Raw genomic sequence first — 17,500 nt, 5'->3', positions numbered from 1 at the left:
TGGGTTTGCCAGATATGAGAGCAGTTAACTTCTTGTTGGTAAACTTGATGTATATATTTTTATATTTTGTATATATTGTACACTTAGTTTACATCATGGGTCAGAGATAAACTTTTTTTATTCTTCTGTATTTCCAGCACATGTTGAAAATTAGACAATAAAGATGTTTTTGACTAAAAGTCTGCGGCCAAATTCAGGTTTTTATTTCACATTACAGTTAAAGAAGATTCTGATTGTATAATATGTTTTTATTACGCATTCAACTGTTCCAGAATAAAAGTCACTCTTACTGAAGGGATTTGATTGAGCTCATCGCCCCCTGGTGGCTGGAGAGTTCCTCAGTCTTTGTATTGAAGGATTTTTATGACCTCAATGTTGGACACACTGATCGAGATGAAGAAGCAGAACATCGAGCCACAATTGAAAGAGGACTTATATTTGTCCACTCTGGGCTCCTGTAGAAACATGGCGGGCTTAACGAGCTGCTTTTTGTTTCTTTACTCGAGACAGGACAGAAAACTGAGCAACGACATGCAGCAAAGGTCAAAGGTCACACAAACCTGACTGACCACGAGTCCATTAGAGCTCTTTCTAATGAACATACTAATAAAATGATTCTCTCGTTTATATGTTTGACAGCAGCTCCTGTTAGCACCATGTGTTCCTCCTTCCTGATTGGTTCAGTGTGGATGTGACATGTTTTTTTAACCCTTTATTTAATTCATGTAAACTTGCTCATAGCTGTTTATATTCCCTGTTTTTCAGAGCTGCTGTAACGCCCACATTTCCCCCATCGGGGGATCAATAAAGTTAATCCTCATCAGAGCGCATTGTGTTATTGACACTCCCGCTCAGATTTGATCGAGGTGGACGTAGAAAATGTAAAATTGTATTCTGTGTGCTCAGGTGTGAAGGGGCTCAGGTGTGACGGGGCTCAGGTGTGAAGGGGCTCAGGTGTGAAGGGGCTCAGGTGTGAAGGGCCTCAGGTGTGAAGGGGCTCAGGTGTGACGGGGCTCAGGTGTGAAGGGGCTCAGGTGTGAATGGGCTCAGGTGTGAAGGGGCTCAGGTGTGAAGGGGCTCAGGTGTGACGGGGCTCAGGTGTGAAGGGGCTCAGGTGTGAATGGGCTCAGGTGTGAACGGGCTCAGGAGTGACGGGGCTCAGGTGTGAACGGGCTCAGGTGTGACGGGGCTCAGGTGTGAAGGAGCTCAGGTGTGAAGGGGCTCAGGTGTGACGGGGCTCAGGTGTGACGGGGCTCAGGTGTGACGGGGCTCAGGTGTGAACGGGCTCAGGTGTGACGGGGCTCAGGTGTGAACGGGCTCAGGTGTGACGGGGCTCAGGTGTGAACGGGCTCAGGGGCTCAGGTGTGACGGGGCTCAGGTGTGAAGGGGCTCAGGTGTGACGGGGCTCAGGTGTGAACAGGCTTAGGTGTGACGGGGCTCAGGTGTGAACGGGCTCAGGTGTGAACGGACTCAGGGGCTCAGGTGTGACGGGGCTCAGGTGTGAACGGGGCTCAGGTGTGAACGGGGCTCAGGTGTGACGGGGCTCAGGTGTGAACGGGCTCAGGTGTGAACGGGCTCAGGTGTGAACGGGCTCAGGGGCTCAGGTGTGAACGGGCTCAGGTGTGACGGGGCTCAGGTGTGAACGGGCTCAGGTGTGAACGGGCTCAGGTGTGAAGGGGCTCAGGTGTGAAGGGGCTCAGGTGTGACGGGGCTCAGGTATGACGGGGCTCAGGTGTGAACGGGCTCAGGTGTGACGGGGCTCAGGTGTGAACGGGCTCAGGTGTGAACGGGCTCAGGGGCTCAGGTGTGACGGGGCTCAGGTGTGAACGGGCTCAGGTGTGACGGGGCTCAGGTGTGAACGGGCTCAGGTGTGAACGGGCTCAGGGGCTCAGGTGTGACGGGGCTCAGGTGTGAACGGGCTCAGGGGCTCAGGTGTGAAGGGGCTCAGGTGTGAACGGGCTCAGGTGTGACGGGGCTCAGGTGTGACGGGGCTCAGGTGTGAACGGGCTCAGGTGTGACGGGGCTCAGGTGTGAACGGGCTCAGGGGCTCAGGTGTGAACGGGCTCAGGTGTGAACGGGCTCAGGTGTGAACGGGCTCAGGTGTGTGTACTTTGAAGCAAGTTGTACATCGGTCACAGACGTCAGGAACCACGAGGCTTATGAATGCCCCCCCCCCCCGTGTGTGATGAAAGGTGTACAGAAAAGGTGTACTGTTCCTTTAAGAGGCGTTTGAATGACAGAACAGCTCGACAATTTTTGGCACTTTTTGTGTTTAAATCAGAAATTGACATAAAAAAAAGATACAGAATAAAAACTGATACATTCATCGAAGACACACACACACACACACACACACACACACAGGTGAGTGTGATGACATCATCTTCTGTTTGATCTCTGCTCGTTAAAAAAAGCTACATTACCAAAATAAAAGACCTTCATGTGGACAGTTTTATAAACTTTGGTCATAAAAATATCACATTATTGTTTTCATAAACAGGAAGTGGATTCAATCATAAAACGTCTGATGATGGTTGATGTCCAGCTGTGTGTGTGTGTGTGTGTGTGTGTGTGTGTGTGCACGTGTTCGTCAGTCCTCTTTTGATTGGTGAACGTCCAGACTGACGACCTGCAGCTCCGTCAGGTTACTGCTGCTGCTCTGCTGACTGATCACCATCTGAAACACACACACACACACACACACACAAAATGACTTACTAAGCTGTAACCTTGTTCTGGCTCCTTGTGTGTGTGTGTGTGTGTGTGTGTGTGTGTGTGTGTGTGTGTGTGTGTGTGTGTGTGTGTGTGTGTGTGTGTGTGTGTGTACCGGGTGCAGCTGCACTGCAGACATCGGGATCTGGGTGGCGACAGGCGGCAGAGAGGTGAGGAACACCTGCGGGAGAGAACCTACACACACACACACACACACACACTGTGTTACACACACACTTATAGCCTACGACCATACTGCGGTATCCATGGTAACAGGCACATACTGGGGTCATGTGGCTGGGCGTGTCCTGTGGATGGGAAGGTGTTGAGCACGGTCAGGCTGCCGTCACCCAGAGAGGATGTGGGTGTGGCATACATGACCGTGTGACCTCCGGGGTACATCATGTGACCTGCGACTGAGGAGGAGGACGTGGTGATGATGGAGGCTGCAGACAGACAGACAGTGAACACGCGTTTAGTGCCGCTACCATGGCAACCGACACGCCGAGCAGCCCGCTGTTCTTTTAAAAGGAAGTGAGTATGGAAGTTTGGACAGAAGGGAGGGGCTATCATGTCCAAATATGGTCATTTCCACAAACAACATAACGTCAAACCCCTGTGAGTGACATCACAGTGACATCACAGTGACTCAGTCTGTGAACGCCTGCAGGTTCAACTCATCCAGCATTGTGTTTAGATCAATCCTACCTGCAGAGGAGGCGGGGCTATGGGTGTCTGAGCTGCTCTGCACCTGGATGGTCTGTAGCTGCTGAGATACTCCACCTGGTGATGACATCACAGGTCAGCTTCATGACATCATCAGTTCAATCAACTTCACTGCCACGTTCAAAGTCAAGACCTTTACCGTGGTTCACTCAAAGACAGAAGAAGCTGATCTCAGGTCTGAGCGCACACACACACACATATACACACACACACACACACACACAGGTGGGCGTGGCCTCAGGCTGACCTGACAGTGACATGGTGGTGGGGAGGCGGAGCAGCGTGGTCTGCGGTGTGGGGGAGGAGTGCAGTGGGGCCATTTGGCCCTGCAGCGCGAGGGGCGGAGCCTGCAGCTGGCTGAGGGGGATGGTGTGTGTGCCGGGGGGCAGAGTGGCACCTGTGGACAGGTGAGGAGGGGGCGGGGCCAGAGACAGGTTAGCCGCTAAGACACTGAACAGCAGGAAGCAGAGTGCAGGAAGTTAAGCGTGGAGTCATGTGACATCATCATAATGTGATGATAAGACAGGCAGCAGGTGACAGGAAGCTCCGCCTACTTACCTGACATCAAAGTGAGGCTTCCAGGAAGCACGATGCCAGCCGAAGTCTTCAGCACGGTGCCATTGGTGGAGGAGGGCGGCTGCCAGGAGGGGGCGCTAGTCTGCACCTGCAGGGACACCGAGGAGGAGGAGGGGGGCGTGGCCTGCAGGTTGCCCGTGGACAAAGTAAACGCTTGTTTGTTAAGGTCCTGCGGGGCGAGACAGACATGTGGGCGGAGCTAAAACAGCTGAGAAACTGTTGCAGCGCCTCCTGCAGACAACTTGCATGAATGACATCAAAACGTTCTGTGTGAGAACGAGGCGTTACCTTGGCAACCTCTGGAAAGCCGTCGGCCTCGGACACTTGGTAGGTGAGGTCGGTCTCCTCGAAGCCTGTGGCGCTCATCCTCTGGTCAGAGGAGGGGTCCGAGCGTGGGGGGGAGTCAGGCGAGTTCAGGCAGGTCTGGATCAGAGCTTTACCGGTCTCTGACGTGATCATCGGCTGCAGCTTCCTCGTCGCAAACGTGTACACGTGACCCGTCTCACTGGCAACCAGCAGCAACACCTGGGTGCCCGTCAGCGTGGAGAGCTCGTACGCCTGCGGGGGGGGGGGGGGGGGGGGGGGCAGTACCAGGCAGATCACCACACTGGGACTATTTCATTTTCGTGTATACATTAATAATTGTTTACATTTTTAATTTCTTATTGATTGTGGGCGGCACAGTTTCACTTCCTGTTTCCTACAGGTAAAATAAACACAATATCCCACGTGACCCCATGAATTCTGGGTAATTTGCCCCCTGTGACTGATTGATTGACCCCACCATACTTCACTGTGATCTAACTTATATCCACAGACTGGAGTTGTGTACCTGTCCAGGTGAGCTCACCTTCTTCATGATACCTGTCTTCCTCTTGCTGAACGTGGTGTATCTCCTCAGTTTGTTGTCAATAAACTCCATCTTGATCTTCACTCTCCCCCTGGTTTTCTTCCCGGGTTTGGCTCCAGGTACACCGGGGCTGAGCCCGCAGAAAGCCCCGCTGTGGCCCCCAGAGGAGCCCGCTGACTGACGCCCGACCTCCCGCTCCCTCCTCTCCCGCTTCACCCCCCTCCTGTCCCCACCGGAGCCCACCGTGTCCTCATCGTCCCCGGAGTCAGAGTCCTGCTCGGAGCCGCTGTAGACCACCTCGGTGCTGAACTCCCGCTCCTCCTCGAACTGCTCCTCCTCCGTCCCGGAGGCTGTGTGAGGTCCCGACGTCAGCCCGGAGCCGGTTCTGGTACTCATTCCCCCGCTGGTCCCTCCCCCGAGCCGTAACCCTCCTCCCCCCGCCGGGTCAGCGCTGCTCTGTCGGCGGGGCGAACTCTCACACTCCCCCGCTGCTGAGCGCCTCCTCTCCGGGTACAGTCAGCTAACTGCCCCGCTAGCTTCACTAGCTAACGACGGCTACAGTTAGCATTTACTTTAGCAACAAGTAGAGCCATGAGTCCAGAGAAAAGTCCGTGAAATGAGCGGGAGAGGAGGCGGAGCGGCGGGAGGAGCTCAGCGGGAGAACCGGGACATCTTTTCTCCACACACAAGATGAGATTAATCATAAAACAGACAATAAAGTTTAAAGTTTCTGTACAGTAATGAGGGAGGCCCAACCCACTAATACACTCCGCTCCACATAAGGAAATGACGAGCAGCACCCCGCTGTATCCATCCGCCGAGGAATGTAGTTCCCCAGGTTTAGAGGACTACAGTAACCCCTGTTGTTTTCACTGTCGTGTATTTTATCAGACACGTTACGTTGCTCCAGTCTGCACGGTTTATGGTCAAACATTTACGCAGGTAAAGTGGGCCGCGCGGATGGATACCTCATGGAGACGTGTAGTTTTGGACGTGCAGGGAACTACTTCTCTCCATATAAAGAAGCCTGTTTCCTTATATGGCGTGGCCGCTCCTTATATGGTCATTTAGAACTTCAGACTGATAAAGAACAGAAACATGACGTTTTTACTGTAATTCTGTTTTATTTTATTGATTAAATATACATTATAAATTAGTAATCTGCTGAATTAAAAATTAAGAATTTTATACACTTTCATAATTAATAAACCATTGCTGGACGATTAAAATTATTTGAATTATTATTGTATTAAAATTATTATAATTATTTTTTCTCTCACTGTGGCTGAGTGGTGGTCAGTTCGCCAGCCCGTGTTTGACAAAGGATCTATCCTGGTGTAACCCCGCCCCTTGACCAATCGTAGCTAAGATGACGTTGGCATATAGACAATTATAATATGTTAGTAAATGTAGAAATACTAGTTAAATCAAAAGTGTCCCTTCTCTGCCTGCGTTAAAGCGAAGGTCCACCAGATCTTTGAGGTCCATCAGCTGTTCTGAGGTGAGGAGAGACTTTGAAGACTTTATTTTGATTTGAAGGTGACATATCCTCTCCTCCATGTCCCTCTAACATGTGTCTCTATCTGTCCACAAAACCCCCCAATCATGAGAAAAGTCCATCCTCTCCGTCTTCTGCCTGCTCCACTTTTCAGAAAATGTGCTCAAACAGGCCGTTTGGAGATGTTCCCTTCATGACATCACAAAGGGCAGAAGCCCCTCCCCTTCATGACATCACAAAGGGCAGTAGCCCCTCCCCCAGGTGGGTGACACTCCCACAGCTAGGTGTTTGTTCTGCCCTCTGAGTCTGCCTTCTCACCGTAAACAATAGGACATGGAGCCAGAAAGCAGCGAGTACACCCGAGCCCTTCCAGAGAGGGGGCGTGGCCAGACACAGCTCATTTACATATTTAAAGCTACAGACACAGAAACAGCCTGTTCTGAGCAGGGCTGAAATAGAGGGGTTTATAGACATGATCAAATACAGGATCAGAGTGGATTTACAACAACACACTTCACACACATGATGAAGAGGAGCGAGGACACTGATTTCACCTGAAGAAGAGGAGGAGGTCATGTGACCTTTAAATCTGCTCCTGATGTACAGACAGTGTTACAAGGTGGATGGAGTGTAATGTGTATAATAGTTATTGTTAAGATGAGTTCAAACAACAGGTTGGCTGATGTTATTTTAATTGAATATGCTGTTTGTACATTTTTTGTGATTTTGACTGAACATCTCGTTTAACTGTAAATGATTCATGTTTGAGCTCAATCAGTCGATGTAAATGATAAAAGGAGCTGCAAATGTTTAAACAAACAGGGAGTTAAAAAATATGTTTAGAGAGGGAGGCACAGCATGACGCCTTGACAGACAAACACCACTTAATCAATCAATCAATTAATTAATGAGTAGCTGTTGTTTGTGTGGATGTTTGCAGCTTCGTGCTTCAGACTCCTTTGACAAAGTAAATCACTTCATATATCAAAGTTCTGCATTCAAAAGTGCTTCTTTCGTTTTACTCAAATATGGTTTGCTTATGGCATCATCATTAAATAAGCCAATCAGATCCCTGGTTTTCTGGGTGTGACCTCTGACACCTGGCCTGTATCCAGTCCTGTGCTGATCTGGGATCAGGATCAGGGTTTAAATTTATCTCAGATTAACTTGTAGCTCCTCAGAGGACGACTCGCAGACGCGTTCAGTCTGCAGCATGTCGGCCTCTGCGGCAAGGGGGGGCGTCCCCTGGAGGAACAACAGCTTCATACTGGGGGGGGGCCGGGACCCTCCTCTGTCCGACCAGGGGGAGACCATCATTGGAGTATACCTGCTGCTGCTAGGTGAGCCCACACACACAGTTCACAAAGGTTTATTGGTTCAGAATAACTTTGCTTCTAAAAGTTGACAAACTGCTCCTTTAAACATTAAACCCTCGTATCTCCTGTTTTAAATGTATTGGAGCTCCAGGATATTTGGAATTACTCATTTTTGGTCCAAAAACTCAGAGACAACACATCCACCTACACCATCAAATCAAATCCCATGAAGTACAACGAGCGGGACAGAAATGTAGGGAATATTTTAGCCTCCAAATTTCACTTCGACAAAGAACAAATCAACATCGACTCTTCATATCTTAAACTGAGGAATCAGTTCATACATTCACCTGCGCCAGGTTTGAATGCTGTAACGCTCTTTGTGCCGGGTTACCCAAACAGTCTGTGAGACAACTCCAACATATTCAGAGTCCTGACAGTGAAGGTGTGTTAGTCGAACCCACAGTCAGATCAAAGTCCAGAGAGGAGGCCTTCAGGTACTGTCTCTGGATCAAACTGACCTGAGCTCCATCACACCTGCTCATATCTCAGAGCACTTCCAAAATAAATGACGGGATTAGAGATAATGTCATTAATTATAGAGTTTAAAATGTAAAGATAAAGACGATGTGTTGATATGAAAATGGAAAGTTGAAACGTTGTCTGTAAGAATGAGTCATTTAAGGTCATGAAGTTTAAAGTCTGTGTTGACATGTGAACTAAAAGAAGAAGAAATGTTTAAACATATGAAATTAAAGAAATGAATAGGAAGAGAATAAAGTATAAATCTTTGCGATGAACAAGGTGCTGCTACAAAGGTCTGCTCAGGTTTGTTTAGTGTCTGTCACCTTCTCACCTTTAAATCCTGTGTGATGGCTGAGTGTCACCATGAACTCAGGTGAACTCACTCTCTGCCGCTTTGCACAAACACACCTGAGTACAGTAAAAAATACAGCTCACCTTCAGTTTTACCTGTACATGTGTATCTGTACATGTGTACCTGTACATGTGTATCTGTACATGTGTATCTGTACATGTGTACATGTGTATCTGTACATGTGTACATGTGTATCTGTACATGTGTACATGTGTACCTGTACATGTGTATCTGTACATGTGTATCTGTACATGTGTACCTGTACATGTGTATCTGTACATGTGTATCTGTACATGTGTATCTGTACATGTGTACATGTGTATCTGTACATGTGTATCTGTACATGTGTATCTGTACATGTGTACATGTGTATCTGTACATGTGTACCTGTACATGTGTATCTGTACATGTGTATCTGTACATGTGTACATGTGTATCTGTACATGTGTATCTGTACATGTGTATCTGTACATGTGTATCTGTACATGTGTACCTGTACATGTGTATCTGTACATGTGTATCTGTACATGTGTACCTGTACATGTGTATCTGTACATGTGTACCTGTACATGTGTATCTGTACATGTGTACCTGTACATGTGTATCTGTACATGTGTACATGTGTATCTGTACATGTGTATCTGTACATGTGTATCTGTACATGTGTACATGTGTATCTGTACATGTGTATCTGTACATGTGTATCTGTACATGTGTATCTGTACATGTGTATCTGTACATGTGTATCTGTACATGTGTATCTGTACATGTGTACCTGTACATGTGTATCTGTACATGTGTACCTGTACATGTGTATCTGTACATGTGTACCTGTACATGTGTATCTGTACATGTGTATCTGTACATGTGTACATGTGTATCTGTACATGTGTATCTGTACATGTGTACCTGTACATGTGTATCTGTACATGTGTACCTGTACATGTGTATCTGTACATGTGTACCTGTACATGTGTACCTGTACATGTGTATCTGTACATGTGTACCTGTACATGTGTATCTGTACATGTGTACCTGTACATGTGTATCTGTACATGTGTACCTGTACATGTGTATCTGTACATGTGTATCTGTACATGTGTACCTGTACATGTGTATCTGTACATGTGTACCTGTACATGTGTACATGTGTATCTGTACATGTGTATCTGTACATGTGTACCTGTACATGTGTATCTGTACATGTGTACATGTGTATCTGTACATGTGTATCTGTACATGTGTATCTGTACATGTGTATCTGTATATGTGTATCTGTACATGTGTACATGTGTATCTGTACATGTGTATCTGTACATGTGTATCTGTACATGTGTATCTGTACATGTGTACATGTGTATCTGTACATGTGTATCTGTACATTTGTATCTGTACATGTGTACATGTGTATCTGTACATGTGTATCTGTACATGTGTATCTGTACATGTGTATCTGTACATGTGTACATGTGTATCTGTACATGTGTATCTGTACATGTGTATCTGTACATGTGTATCTGTACATGTGTACATGTGTATCTGTACATGTGTATCTGTACATTTGTATCTGTACATGTGTACATGTGTATCTGTACATGTGTATCTGTACATGTGTATCTGTACATGTGTATCTGTACATTTGTATCTGTACATGTGTACATGTGTATCTGTACATGTGTATCTGTACATGTGTATCTGTACATGTGTATCTGTACATGTGTATCTGTACATGTGTACATGTGTATCTGTACATGTGTATCTGTACATGTGTATCTGTACATGTGTACATGTGTATCTGTACATGTGTATCTGTACATGTGTATCTGTACATGTGTACCTGTACATGTGTATCTGTACATGTGTACATGTGTATCTGTACATGTGTATCTGTACATGTGTGTCTGTACATGTGTACATGTGTATCTGTACATGTGTATCTGTACATGTGTATCTGTACATGTGTACCTGTAGATGTGAACTTCATACCTGTCCGTCTCCATGGTGATTTCAGGTTGGCTGTCCTGGTTTGGAAACAGCATTGTCCTCTTCGTGTTGTACAGACAGAGAGCCACGCTGCAGCCCACAGACTACCTGACCTTTAACCTGGCCGTGTCTGACGCCAGCATCTCCGTGTTCGGATACTCTCGAGGGATCATCGAGATCTTCAACGTCTTCCAGGACAGCGGCTTCCTCATCGCATCCATCTGGACCTGCCAGGTACACCTGAGACTCACATTCACCTGAGACTCACCTGAGACTCACCTGAGACTCACCCCAAAGACAGCTGAGATACACCTGATACAAACAACGAAAACACCTGAGATGTACCTTAGACTCACCTGAGACATACCAAAAACACCTTTAGCTGCCATGTCGTAGACACAGAGTTTCAGGAGGTAGAGCTTGAACCGTGACAAACCTTTAACCGTATCGCTGGCGTCCTGCAGGTCGACGGTTTCTTCACGCTCATATTCGGTCTGAGCAGCATCAACACTCTGACTGTGATCAGCATCACCCGTTACATCAAAGGCTGTCACCCCAACAAAGGTGAGTAAGCAACACGACATCCTGATGTTCAACTGTGAGGGTGCTGCCTTCAAGGTGACGACCTCAGAGAGCGTGTTGGCAACGTCTCAGGAATGTGTGTGTGTGTGTGTGTGTGTGTTGTGTTTCAGCCCATCACATCACCCCGGTCAGCGTGTCCATCTGTCTGATGCTCATCTGGATCACAGCTGGATTCTGGTCGGGAGCCCCCCTGCTGGGCTGGGGCAGCTACAAAGGTTAGAGACTTTTTACTTGGCAAGTCTACTTCACGAGACCGGTCTGTCACGAATCAGAGGAAGAGACCCAAACGCACGACTCCAAAGTCCAAAGGGTCGGTACACAAAAATCCAAAAATCCAAAGCTAAGGTACAAAATCGACAGGCAAGACGTGGTCTGAAAATTAACAAAATCCGATCAGGAGTAAAGACAGAAATAAACTGGACCGCCAACACGAGGAACGAGGGACATGGAGACAAAAATGACCTGGGTGAGGGGAAAACAGACAATATATACTGAAAGGGGGCGGAGTTAACGAGACACAGGTGAGCCACATCAGGTAATCAGACAGGAGGGAAACAAGGAACAAAAAGCACAAGACCAGAAACTGAGGACAAGAACAAAGTAAAACACAAACCCAGGACATGATACAAGAAACAGAAATAAACTATATCATAGACATGAGTCCAACTAAAAGGGCAAGAAAACCCGAGATGAACGTGCGTACATGCTAAGGTAGCACGCAACTTTCCATAATTCAAACAAGATATTAATCGGCATTGTGTCCCGAGGACTTCCATGCTATTAAACTTTCATATATGTTTTTGATTAACCCTCAAAGTTTGTGACCTGGTAACCACCCTCTTCCGACAGATCGTGGTTACGGGACTTGTGAGATCGACTGGGCCAAAGCAGGTTACTCAGGTGTGTACAGGTCGTACATCATCTCCATCTTCATCTTCTGCTTCTTCGTGCCGGTGCTCATCATGCTCTTCTGCTACGTGTCCATCATCAACACGGTGAAGAGGGGTAACGCCCTGTCTGCCGAGGGTGACCTGACCGACCGCCAGAGGAAGATCGAAAGAGACGTTACCATCGTGAGTCTCCACCATCACACGGCTAATGCTAACAGCGTCTTTGCTCGAGTGATGATCTGACTGAGGTTGTTTTTGAAGGGTGGCTGTTTTCAATCAATTGTGTTGGATTTGTCTCGTGTCAAACCTATCTGTGCAGCGTGAGCATAAAGTTAGCGGATATGAAGAACAAGGAGGCTAAGCTAGCACAGAGGCTAGCCTACATGCTAACATACAAACTCAGAAGCAGGAGTAAAGTTGCAGTCCGGTCTTCCTGTCGGGACTCTTTTCATGGTTCTGCAGGTGTTTGAAGCATCTGTTTATCTCCGGCAGGTTTCCATAGTGATCTGCACCGCCTTCATCCTGGCATGGTCTCCATACGCCGTGGTGTCCATGTGGTCAGCGTGGGGTTTCCATGTCCCCAACCTTACCAGCATCTTCACCCGCCTGTTTGCCAAGTCGGCCAGCTTCTACAACCCCCTCATCTACTTCGGCCTCAGCTCCAAGTTCAGGAAAGATGTGGCCGTGCTGTTGCCTTGCACCCGTGACGCCAAGGACACCGTCAAGCTGAAGCGCTTCAAGCCCAAGGCCGACGCCCATGGCCGGCCCGCTGCAGGGGGTGGCGCCAGACTCAAAGCCCCTCTAAACCGCACAGAGAAGAAGTACATATCCCTGAACCAGCCAAACCCCGCCCCCAGCCCCGACTCAGGGATGGGGAGTCCGCCTAGCACGCCGCTGCCATCAAACAGCAAAGAAGTGTTCTACATAGACGCTCCAGAGCCCTCAGAGACCAGCTCAGAGTACGAGTGTGCACGACTCTGAGGAACTCCCCAGACCTGCAGGAGGACCAAACTAGTCTATGATCCACTGACTGGACCCTGATCCACTGACCCTCAACACCTGATTATCTGACGAACCAACCTGCAGCGCACACTGACCTCAGCAGGGGGCGCTGAGCTCACCCAATCCTGACTCCTAAAGTAGCGAAGAAGACAAATGTTAGTCTGTATTAAGACCAGCGGAACCATGATCAGACCAGCACAAGGACCAGGACCCGTGGAACCCAGGAAGAGTAGCTTTGCTCTCAGGTACAGCTAAAGGGGATCCAAACAACTATTAAAGAAGGACCAGGACTATGAGCACAAACGATCTACAAAATAAAACAAGGGTTCCCAATCCTTTTGGCTCGTGACCCCCCATATAACAGTGCCAGAGACCAGGGACCCAGATTGTCCCTGGTGGCGGTCAAAGCATATAATGTTGCACTAATAGACCAGACCAAACACTTGCATTAGAAGAACACAAAATGTGATCTTAGCAAAGGAAGGCAAGAAGCAGAACACAGTAGTCTCTGAGAGAACATGTAATAAACAGACAAACACGTGATATCTGTATTTTTATCTGTCATTGTTGTCCAGATGTGCAAACTTACATTTTAGAATTTTTTTACACATTAATTCCAAATATCACCAAGTAACTATAGTTTAATTTAACTACTTTTTGTTTATATTTTCTTAATGATGGGTAAATTTGTAGTTTTGAGTGGTTTATGGAAGGCATCCCATGACTACCCCTCAGTGTCAAGTGACTCTCCGACGGGTCACAACCCCAATTTTGGGAACAGGGCAAAAAGAAGTACTGATCTGATTGAGCTGGGTTTCACACACCTAAAAACATTCTGGAGTTCCTTGAAAAGGAAACTTAAAGGTCACATGATCTCCTCCTCCTCTTCAGGTGAAATCAGTGTCCTCGCTCCTCTTCATCATGTGTGTGAAGTGTGTTGTTGTAAATCCACTCTGATCCTGTATTTGATCATGTCTATAAACCCCTCTATTTCAGCCCTGCTCAGAACAGGCTGTTTCTGTGTCTGTAGCTTTAAATATGTAAATGAGCTGTGTCTGACCACGCCCCCTCTCTGGAAGGGCTCGGGTGTACTCGCTGCTTTCTGGCTCCATGTCCTATTGTTTACGGTGAGAAGGCAGACTCAGAGGGCAGAACAAACACCTAGCTGTGGGAGTGTCACCCACCTGGGGGAGGGGCTACTGCCCTTTGTGATGTCATGAAGGGAACATCTCCAAACGGCCTGTTTCAGCTCACATTTTCTGAAAAGTGGAGCAGGCAGAAGACGGAGAGGATGGACTTCTCTCATCATTGGGGGGTTTGTAGACAGATAGAGACACATGTTAGAGACACATGTTAGAGACACATGTTAGAGACACATGATAGAGACACATGATAGAGACACATGTTAGAGGGACATGTTAGAGACACATGATAGAGACACATGTTAGAGACACATGATAGAGACACATGTTAGAGGGACATGGAGGAGAGGATATGTCACCTTCAAATCAAAAAGTCTTCAAAGTCTCTCCTCACCTCAGAACAGCTGATGGACCTCAAAGGTCTGGTGGACCTTCGCTTTAACGCCTCGGAGGGTTTACTCCAGGCCTCTGAGGACTCTATGGTCCAGGTGTGCAGACTGAGCACACATCTGAATCCTGATTGGCTGTTTGTTGGTTAAAGACTGAGATCTCTTCGTCCTTAATGTTTGATTTGAAACATTACTATTTATCATGACGTGTGCTGCTGCCCTCTTGGCCAGGTCAACATTGTGAAAGAGATCAATGGGTTAATTACCTGGTTAAATAAATAAAACAATAAATCAGAACTCTGTGACGCTGTACTGTATGAAATGTGAATCTTATTAAAAACTTTAGGAACAAACATTTCTGTGTCTGTCCGATGATTCACGCTCCTGGTCCAGAACTGAATCAGAGACAGAAGCCTCTTTAGGGGGCGCCAGAGAGCTGAAGGGTCTTTTAGAGTTAGTTTTCTCAGAGGCAAATCTCTGAGCGATAAATGACTTCCTGTTTTCTGTGAGGTGTCTGAGCTAATGTTGGAAAGACCCGATCGTAGAGTACGGAAAGCCTAAGGGGACAAAATGATCTCATCCTGTTTGCTAAAAACCTCAGCATGTAAATACAGTTACAACAGATGACATTACTTTGATGATTTCTATCTTATAGTCTCTGTAGTCCAGCAGAGGTCAGCACCTCTGAGGTCGTCAATGGGGCGGAGCTAAGTGCTGACATCAGCCACAAAACAACACAGTCAGCCTTAAAATGGCTCCTTCAACATGGCGTGTTTTTCGTTTGTCATTCAGTACTGCTGTCGCACCAATCAACATACAGCAGTGTGTCTAGCTCCACCCCTTAAGAAGGTCGGATCGATACACCAGGAACCCCAACAGAAGGGAAATAGTAGGACGGCACAGGACGGAGACACTGAGGACCACTATCTACAGGGAGACACTGAGGACCACTATCTACAGGGAGACACTGAGGACCACTATCTACAGGGAGACACACATAGGACCACTATCTACAGGGAGACACTGAGGACCACTATCTACAGGGAGACACTGAGGACCACTATCTACAGGGACACACTGAGGACCACTATCTACAGAGAGACACTGAGGACCACTATCTACAGGGAGACACTGAGGACCACTATCTACAGAGAGACACTGAGGACCACTATCTACAGGGACACACTGAGGACCACTATCTACAGAGAGACACTGAGGACCACTATCTACAGGGGGACACTGAGGACCACTATCTACAGAGAGACACTGATGACCACTATCTACAGGGACACACTGAGGACCACTATCTACAGAGAGACACTGAGGACCACTATCTACAGGGAGACACTGAGGGCCACTATCTACAGGGAGACACTGAGGACTACTATCTACAGGGAGACACTGAGGACCACTATCTACAGGGACACACTGAGGACCACTATCTACAGAGAGACATTGAAGACCACGATCTACAGAGACACACTGAGGACCACTATCTACAGGGACACACTGAGGACCACTATCTACAGAGACACACTGAGGACCACGATCTACAGGGAGACACTGAGGACCACTATCTACAGGGAGACACTGAGGACCACTATCTACAGGGAGACACTGAGGACCACTATCTACAGAGAGACACTGAGGACCACGATCTACAGGGAGACACTGAGGACCACTATCTACAGAGAGACACTGAGGACCACGATCTACAGGGAGACACTGAGGACCACTATCTACAGGGACACACTGAGGACCACTATCTACAGAGAGACACTGAGGACCACTATCTACAGGGACACACTGAGGACCACTATCTGAAGGTGACACACTGAGGACCACCATCTACAGGGACACACTGAGGACCACTATCTACAGAGAGACACTGAGGACCACGATCTACAGGGAGACACTGAGGACCACTATCTACAGGGAGACACTGAGGACCACTATCTACAGGGAGACACTGAGGACCACTATCTACAGAGAGACACTGAGGACCACTATCTACAGAGACACACTGAGGACCACTATCTACAGGGAGACACTGAGGACCACGATCTACAGGGAGACACTGAGGACCACTATCTACAGGGAGACACTGAGGACCACTATCTACAGAGAGACACTGAGGACCACTATCTACAGGGAGACACTGAGGACCACTATCTACAGGGAGACACTGAGGACCACTATCTACAGAGAGACACTGAGGACCACTATCTACAGAGACACTGAGGACCACTATCTGAAGGTGAGACAGCTCATATCGGGAGCTCAGCAGCAGTGTCGTGTGATGTTTACAGTGATTTATTGATGATCACGTGTCCATCACTGTGAGATCTGAATCACCTGTTTGATCAACATGTGATCAACTCGTCCTGCTCTGTGACTGATGATCAGGATATAAAGGTGTGATGACACACAGTAAATACAGGTGAGAAGAAGACAGAGTGTGTAGAGACCCCGCTGTGTGTCTGTGAACATCACACTGATGATGAAGCTCCAGATGTTCATGTAAACTGTCTCCGTGGTTTTTCTGTTAGTTTCAGTTTATATTGAATCCGAGCAGCGGCCGAAAGAAGCCGAGGAGTTCCGAGGCGTCAGGAGCCCCCCCCCCCCCCCCCCCCTCCTCCTCCTCTTCATTCCCGGTCGGAGGAGCGGAGGATGAGTCCGCTTCCCCGCGCGCTGTGACGGAGGATCAGCAGAAGAACCTGACCCGCATCGGACAGGGTGAGTAATCGATCTCAAGACGTTTCTGATAGGTGTGCGCGCGTGACACGTTGAATGTGTAAATGTCGTGCACGAGCCTGTGATTCGCGGGCCTCACGCGCTCTGCAGCTTCACTCATTCACACGCGGATCACAGACCTGTCACTGGTCCGCTGCCGGTGATGACGTCATCAGCGGCCAGACCGTGCGGACTCTGATGGACGCAGATCGATTAATCAGCTG

At 47.9% G+C, this 17,500-nt stretch overlaps 2 protein-coding genes across 5 annotated transcripts; one reads left to right on the top strand and one right to left on the bottom strand.

Moving 5' to 3' along the window:
• Positions 1-2,365: 2,365 nt before the first annotated feature.
• Positions 2,366-5,294, bottom strand: LOC306819320 (serum response factor-like). Of its 3 annotated transcripts, none has more exons than XM_079373094.1 (8): positions 4,865-5,293; positions 4,303-4,572; positions 3,997-4,183; positions 3,686-3,835; positions 3,421-3,495; positions 2,997-3,158; positions 2,828-2,907; positions 2,366-2,677 (listed from the first exon to the last, which is right to left on the bottom strand). In XM_079373094.1, exons 1-8 carry the CDS (start codon positions 5,258-5,260, stop codon positions 2,591-2,593), a joined length of 1,407 nt encoding a protein of 468 aa, XP_079229220.1. In that variant the 5' UTR covers positions 5,261-5,293; the 3' UTR covers positions 2,366-2,590. The 3 variants fall into 3 exon arrangements, with proteins under 3 accessions (XP_079229220.1, XP_079229221.1, XP_079229222.1); XM_079373095.1 differs by having other exon boundaries at positions 3,997-4,138; XM_079373096.1 differs by lacking the exon at positions 3,686-3,835 and having other exon boundaries at positions 4,865-5,294.
• A 1,173-nt stretch (positions 5,295-6,467) lies between these two features.
• Positions 6,468-14,126, top strand: opn6a (opsin 6, group member a). Of its 2 annotated transcripts, XM_079373097.1 has the most exons (7): positions 6,468-7,124; positions 7,160-7,702; positions 10,567-10,772; positions 11,003-11,102; positions 11,231-11,335; positions 11,970-12,193; positions 12,503-14,126. In XM_079373097.1, the coding sequence occupies exons 2-7, from the start codon at positions 7,576-7,578 to the stop codon at positions 12,989-12,991; spliced, it is 1,251 nt and encodes a 416-aa protein (XP_079229223.1). In that variant the 5' UTR covers positions 6,468-7,124; positions 7,160-7,575; the 3' UTR covers positions 12,992-14,126. The 2 variants fall into 2 exon arrangements, with proteins under 2 accessions (XP_079229223.1, XP_079229224.1); XM_079373098.1 differs by lacking the exon at positions 6,468-7,124 and having other exon boundaries at positions 7,149-7,702.
• Positions 14,127-17,500: the final 3,374 nt, after the last annotated feature.

Source organism: Symphodus melops (genome assembly GCF_947650265.1).
Source record: "Symphodus melops genome assembly, contig: scaffold_337, whole genome shotgun sequence".
NCBI classification, from domain to species: domain Eukaryota; kingdom Metazoa; phylum Chordata; class Actinopteri; order Labriformes; family Labridae; genus Symphodus; species Symphodus melops.
The sequence above is the reverse complement of the archived record's forward strand: the minus strand, read 5'-3'. Positions and strand labels throughout refer to the sequence as shown.

Coding starts and splice junctions, on each gene's coding strand:
- LOC306819320 (XM_079373094.1), bottom strand. CDS start 5,260: ATGAGTACCAGAACCGGCTCCGGGCTGACGTCGGGACCTCACACAGCC. Junction 4,573..4,864: donor AGACAGGTATCATGAAGAAG/GTGAGCTCACCT, acceptor CCCCCCCCGCAG/GCGTACGAGCTCTCCACGCT. Junction 3,159..3,420: donor TAGCCCCGCCTCCTCTGCAG/GTAGGATTGATC, acceptor GTCTGTCTGCAG/CCTCCATCATCACCACGTCC.
- opn6a (XM_079373097.1), top strand. CDS start 7,576: ATGTCGGCCTCTGCGGCAAGGGGGGGCGTCCCCTGGAGGAACAACAGC. Junction 7,703..10,566: donor AGTATACCTGCTGCTGCTAG/GTGAGCCCACAC, acceptor TGGTGATTTCAG/GTTGGCTGTCCTGGTTTGGA. Junction 10,773..11,002: donor CATCCATCTGGACCTGCCAG/GTACACCTGAGA, acceptor GGCGTCCTGCAG/GTCGACGGTTTCTTCACGCT.